Source organism: Pseudochaenichthys georgianus, unplaced genomic scaffold (genome assembly GCF_902827115.2).
Source record: "Pseudochaenichthys georgianus unplaced genomic scaffold, fPseGeo1.2 scaffold_792_arrow_ctg1, whole genome shotgun sequence".
NCBI classification, from domain to species: domain Eukaryota; kingdom Metazoa; phylum Chordata; class Actinopteri; order Perciformes; family Channichthyidae; genus Pseudochaenichthys; species Pseudochaenichthys georgianus.
In genome coordinates this window covers 451-7,317 of record NW_027263340.1, presented here as the reverse complement: position 1 = coordinate 7,317, position 6,867 = coordinate 451, and the positions used below count along the sequence as shown (strand labels likewise).

Here is a 6,867-nt window from a genome sequence, read left to right as displayed (position 1 = left end):
TCAGTTCCTGACGGACACCAAAAAAGCCAGAGATTATGGAATTAAACCAATAAATAAAAGCAAGGATAATTGTGTGTTATTGGTGAGTAAATAACAGTGTGTTACTTTCAAAAGAATAACAAATTAGAAGGAAAAAAATATTTAAAAATACAGATTTCAGTATCCTGAGGCTCTGAGCCCCATTTATTTTCCTCACAGATGGCAAGAAAAGTCCGAAATTATACGATTTAAAATAAAAGCAATAATTGTGGCTTGATATTGAGTAAGAACATGTTTTTATGAACCACACAGCTTCCGGTCTTCCACGACCCGACCGGAGAAAAAGACGTGCTACAGCCTGCAGGCACGAAACACGTTACCAGTAGAAATACATTGCTTTTAAAATCGTGCTGTGCAACACGAAAAAAAGGGGCAAATCGTGATGGTGAACACGAATCAATAGATTAAAAATCGTGTTGGTGAACACGAAATGCCGTGAGACTGGGTTGGAACATCTGGATCTAAATGTATCAGAAAAACCAGCTAAGCTAACGCTAGCCCAACCAATCCTCATCAGAGAGACAGTGATATTTACTGTGAAACTGCCTTGTTAACTGTTTTTACCACTTGAAATAAGCGGTTTTGTTTGTTTAAGAGAGGGCATAATAAATCTGGAAACATTTAGTATACAGATTTCTTTCTTCGCTTTTACCGTTCTCATTAAACGAGACTAACGGCCAGTTAGCTTAGCCTAGCATAGTTGCTGTAAACAGATGGAAACAGCTAGCATAGCTCCTGCCTGCACCTCTAAATCTCACTAATGAACTAAATGTTGCGGTTGCTTTATGAAACATTGCAGCAGTGCAGGGATGCATGGCTTCTTTGCTTTGAGTCCCATGCACTGAATGTGTTCCCATAAATAATACAGCAGGACAGCCCTTGACACACATGAATGCTGCAAACAGGAATAACGCAGGAATCAAATATTTAAAAAGTATTTTCTCCCTGCAGGGAGGAAGTGAAACATGCCATCTGACAAAGTGCTCATGTGGAGAACATCCATGAAACCCACAGCACTCAATCCTGTTGATACAATCTATGAAGTCACCATACTGTCTTTTTTGCACATTGGAAATAATTACATTTAAAATCTGAGGGTCTGTTGAGGTCTTCTAAAATTAGCAACCATTCATCTTTTATTTTTAAGTTACAATTAATCTCTAACCTTGCAAATAAAGTCTATAATATTATAATTTATAATATTCGTACACTATAGTAGACTGGACACCATTAAGTTACAGTGTATTTTTACGAAAAAGTACAGAAACAATATTTTTATTGAATTACATGGAGCTTTTTAATATATCTACACAATCAGAGGCATCCTTTGAAACAGAATTAAGGAAGATAATACAACTTTATTTGTATTTATAAACAAATGACCTTTTTTATGATTATGAGAACAAACAACATTGATTTTATACCATCCTATCATATTTAAAGCACTAAAACAATACTATGTCAGTGGTTTTATTATGGTTTGACTGCTGAGAATATTCACCGTATATTATTTAAATCACCTAGTAATAAATCCCGTCACGTGAGATGTGTTGCCTCCGTGTCGCTGCATGTTGAAGGCGAGGACGTTGGGAGGAAACTCACCCTCGTTTCCTGTCGTCTCCCAAAAACTGATGGTGACTCTGCCTGGTAACAGCAGAGGCTCCTTAAACTGAGCGGAGACTTTAACGGGAGCTGTGATGACTCCGACACCTGAAGATACAATGACCAATCACAACAGAGCCGGCCAGCTAAACAATCAGAGCAGACTGGGCTCTGGTTTCAGACAGAGGGGGAAAATATGTGCTGCAGCACAGGCAGAATGAGAAAAATAAAGTATTTTTTGAACATTAAAGGTCCCATGTTATGCTTTTCCAGTTATTACCCGTCCCCTTGTGTGTTATGAAGGTTTTTATGCATGTCTGCAGAGTCAAAACCCTCAAAGTACACCCTGTAGCGAGTACAACTCTAACACAGAAAATACCTCCCCAAAACGCCTCGATGGAGATACGTCATTGTCCATTGTTTACTTCCTGGGTATCGTGACGTAGGAATGGCTAGAAGCCGCGCCCAGAGCTATGACGCGATACGGTCATGCGGTACCCGGAACCAAATGGACCAATCTGTGGAGCCGTTACGTTAAGCCCCCGCTGATTGGTCCAAATTGACCAATCCACGGACTTCCTCACACACACACTGCTGATCTCTCCTCCCTGGCTGCAGGCTGATAACAGACAGTTGGGATCGCGGCGACATCCTCTCCGCAGACCCATTCTCACAGCGTTCATCAACCTTTCTCTTTCTCAATATCAAGCCACACTTATTGTTTTTACTTCGGCTGTGACTTTGTGTGTGCTCAGGGTGAGTTTGGCTGTGTTTCGATGTGTTTCGCTAAATAAGGAAACCACACCTCCACGGAGCTCAGCGCGATTCACAAAGTCCCGACCAATCAGAGCACACTGTGCTCACAGGGAGGGTGGGGGCTGGAGCTATTGGAGCTACAATGAGCCGTTAAAGGCAGAGAGTGAAATTTAGTGAATACACGTAGTTTACAGAGATGCTGTGAGAAACCAATGTGAGTTTGGAAAATTGCACGATATAAATCTATTCTAGTAGACCTCAACGATGGAATTATGATCAGTGGAAATGGCCATGTGACCTTTAAAGCATGGAGACATGTCCCAGTAGAGACACTACATACTGATATACACCTGAACATCAGCAGGAGAGGACTCTTTAAAGTAGAGACACTACATACTGATATACACCTGAACATCAGCAGGAGAGGACTCTTTAAAGTAGAGACGCTACATACTGATATACACCTGGACATCAGCAGGAGAGGACTCTTTAAAGTGGAGACACTACATACTGATATACACCTGAACATCAGCAGGAGAGGACTCTTTAAAGTAGAGACGCTACATACTGATATACACCTGAACATCAGCAGGAGAGGACTCTTTAAAGTAGAGACACTACATACTGATGTGAACCTGAACATCAGCAGGAAGGGACTCTTTAAAGTAGAGACGCTACATACTGATATACACCTGAACATCAGCAGGAAGGGACTCTTTAAAGTAGAGACGCTACATACTGATATACACCTGAACATCAGCAGGAAGGGACTCTTTAAAGTAGAGACGCTACATACTGATGTGAACCTGAGAATGAGCATAAAACGGCCCCTTTAAACAAATATATGCATCACATCTCTTTTACCTTTGTGTTTTTCTATCTCAGCCATGCAGACAGACAGCATCCAGAGACTCGGGGCGGTGATCGATCTGCAGCCAAAGAGCCGGAGGGGGGAGAAAAACCAAACACTCTGCAGGCCGCTCATCCAGGAGACTTTCAGATCTACCTGCTTCACGTTTTCTGCCACACACTCATCTGGTTGGCCTTTTTAAAAGAGTAGAAATAGGATAAACAGAATGCATGACATTTACGCACTTTTCAACTGATTTTGCAATTGCAATATGATTCACAAAATAGTGTGCACTGATCATTTTTACATCATAATTCTCTTTTTTGTTGATAAATATATTAAAAATAATTTTGGTGTGATTTTTAGCGGGAAGGATCTGTACCAAAACAATTATGTTAAGTAGAATATGAATTGTAGGCTGCAGCTCCTCAATACTTCAACAAGAGGTGGGAGAAGTACTCAGATCTTGTACTTGAGTAAAAGTAGAAGTACTCAGATCTTGTTCTTGAGTCAAATTAGAAGTACTCAGATCTTGTACTTGAGTAAAAGTAGAAGTACTCAGATCTTGTACTTGAGTAAAAGTAGAAGTACTCAGATCTTGTACTGAGTAAAAGTAGAAGTACTCAGATCTTGTACTTGAGTAAAAGTAGAAGTACTCAGATCTTGTTCTTGAGTCAAATTAGAAGTACTCAGATCTTGTACTTTAGTAAAAGTAGAAGTACTCAGATCTTGTACTTGAGTCAAATTAGAAGTACTCAGATCTTGTACTTGAATAAAAGTAGAAGTACTCAGATCTTGTACTTGAGTAAAAGTAGAAGTACCAGAGTGTAGGAATACTCTGTTACAGTAAAAGTCCTGCATTCAAAATGTTCCTCAAGTGAAAGTAGAAAAGTATTCTCATCAAAATATAGTGAAAGACAGTAAAAGTAGTCGTTGTGCAGATTGGTCCATTTCAGAATAATATATATGATATGTTTTATAATGAAAGTGTTCTCAAAGCTGGTGAAGGTGCAGCTAGTCTGAAGTACTTTGTAGACTGCAGGGTAGCTGGTGGATTTACTCCAGGTGGAACTAAAGTCTGATTCAACACTTGATTATATTTCACATCATTCATCCAGATCTGTCAAGTAACTAAAGGTATTAAATACATGTAGTGGAGTAGAAGTACAAACAAATACAAAACCAGCTGATTATTGTGCCAGATTTGTTCTCACATGTGTCTTCCCTCTCAGATGGGTTTCTGCATGTGTTGTGTGTCTTGTTTCCTGACAGCAGAGTGAGGACGCTCTCCCACACGGGGGTCCCGGTACGTGAGGCAGCGGACAGACAGACGTCCACCTCCACCCCGATATCGAGGCTCCGGTACTGCAGGACTCGAGCCTGCAGAGAGAACGGACCTTTCTTCAGTTCATCCACCGGCTGCAGGGTCTTCAAACTCTGACGCACACAAACCAGACCTGCAGGAGTCATTCACAACACCTCTTATCATTAACAGTTTCTCAATAACACATGGGAATCTCTTAAATCAATTAGAGCTCCTCCTAGAAGTTTGTGATACATTCTTAATTCAGAATAAGCAGTAAAATGTTACTCTTGTTCCTCCCAATGGAAAAGGATCTGCTAATTCGGAGACTATAATCTTGGTAATTCAGAAAACAGATGTCAAATATTTTTTTTAAAGCTTTGCATTTCAGTAGAAATCAGATTAAGTATTAAAGGTCTCCTATTATGCTATTTTTAGGCATATATTATGGCTCTCAGATATATAATAAAATCTAAAAATATGTCTCTGATGTGTTTTCAAAATACCAAACAGATCATGCATTTTAGACATCCCTCATATCCCTCTGTTTGCTCTGTTAGAGAAACACTGATTATGGGTCCTTAGCTTGAAAAAAGAAAAAAAGAGGAGGCGGAGCTAATGCCTGATCAGAATTCTACCAGCAGATACTCAGCTAAATGCTGCCGTGATCGCAACGTTTCTGGCTGTGGGTAAAGCCAGCATTTCAGATATTACGTCATATCGGACGCAAATCTGGATCAGCTCCGCTGTTCCCTCGTTTTTAGAGATTTGGGTAAGGGGGAAAAGAGAGAGGGTTTTATTTTTCTGACACTGCATGAGTCTCCTGACACACCGGGGACACATATTTATTTATTTTTGCATGATAGGTCCCCTTTAAGTATTACATATGTTGTTATAGTTTATGAGACATCTGCAAAACACCAGCTCCTTAAATCTCAGAATATTCTTGATGTGTTTCACCTGCTGGGCTGAGTCTGAAGTGCTGGTCTGTGATCAGCGTCAGCAGCAGTCTGCGGCAGAGAACCTCGGGGAAACACAGAGGAACGTCTCGGTAGTCCGAGTCCGGATAATCCCAACCATAACCTGCAGCGCCGCAGAAACTCCTCAACAGGGGGGTATGCAGCCTGGGGAATACAGTCAAAGGCAAGAAGTAAAAACTGTAAACAATCATTTTCAACTGACATATTTAATTTGTGGTAAGAATTAACCATTTAACTCAATGTATTATATATTTATTCAAGCATCTAATGGACCAATCTGCACAATGACTAATTTTACTGTCGCTACTTTCATTATATTTGTATGCTAATACTTTTCTACTTTTACTTGAGTAACATTTTGAATGCAGGACTTTTACTGTAACAGAGTATTCCTACACTCTGGTACTTCTACTTTTACTCAAGTACAAGATCTGAGTACTTCTACTTTTACTCAAGTACAAGATCTGAGTACTTCTCCCACCTCTGATCATGATGCATTTTAATCCCATCATATGTAAACTGACCTGCAGTTGAGCACAGTGTAAACTACATCCGGCTGGTTTGTAGTTTCTTTGCTCAGGAATCCCGTCTTCTGAGCCACAACTTTGGTCAGATATTTGATGTAAAGAAACAGAAAACTTGGAAGCCTCTCCTGGTAGAGAACATGAGTTTTTAACGACTTGTAGGAGCTGTAAATGTGAACATAAACGACATACACGCAACACACAGAGAGCGAAGAAACCACGTAACTCTGCGCATTGCCCATTATAGCTTAAAAATAATAAATAAAGAGGGTTTAATAAGTATTATTACATATTAAATCACTTTGTAAATCTGCAGAATAATGTAAACACAAGGAAAACATGTCGCTGTCAGAAGTACGGAAAGTGAACAGGGACAAACAACACGCCGTTGCTACAGTGAAGTTAGTTTCAGGTTGGATCATATCCAGCGTCACTAATGTTTATTTTTGCCTCCATGCTAATTTGCTAATTCCGGTAAATAATAATGCCAAAAAAGTACAATAAATAGGATTTAGGAGGCACAGCTTTGTTAGTTATAGTTGTGTTATGAATTTATTTTATAAAATATTTGTATTAGAAGATAATTTAATTTATTTTCAAATAGTTTCTAAAATCCAATAGAAAATAACTACTGCTCTTAAACCATCCACTATTTCAGGAAATGAAAACACATTAGCACAGTTTTAGTGAAAGTCTTTAAAAACTCTTTCTTTTAGAGCATTTTAACAATCACATGTATACAGAAGTTAAATTACATGTATTCAGTGTATAATTCTTCATAAACATTTTACATTCGGCACCCAGTGAATTGAA

General features: G+C 39.2%; 1 protein-coding gene across 1 annotated transcript; it reads right to left on the bottom strand.

Moving 5' to 3' along the window:
* Positions 1–1,311: 1,311 nt before the first annotated feature.
* Positions 1,312–6,508, bottom strand: LOC117444309 (uncharacterized). The gene is made up of 5 exons (XM_034079970.2): positions 6,055–6,508; positions 5,511–5,674; positions 4,462–4,704; positions 3,262–3,441; positions 1,312–1,749 (listed from the first exon to the last, which is right to left on the bottom strand). Exons 1-5 carry the CDS (start codon positions 6,294–6,296, stop codon positions 1,556–1,558), a joined length of 1,023 nt encoding a protein of 340 aa, XP_033935861.1. The 5' UTR covers positions 6,297–6,508; the 3' UTR covers positions 1,312–1,555.
* Between the last annotated feature and the right edge of the window lie 359 nt (positions 6,509–6,867).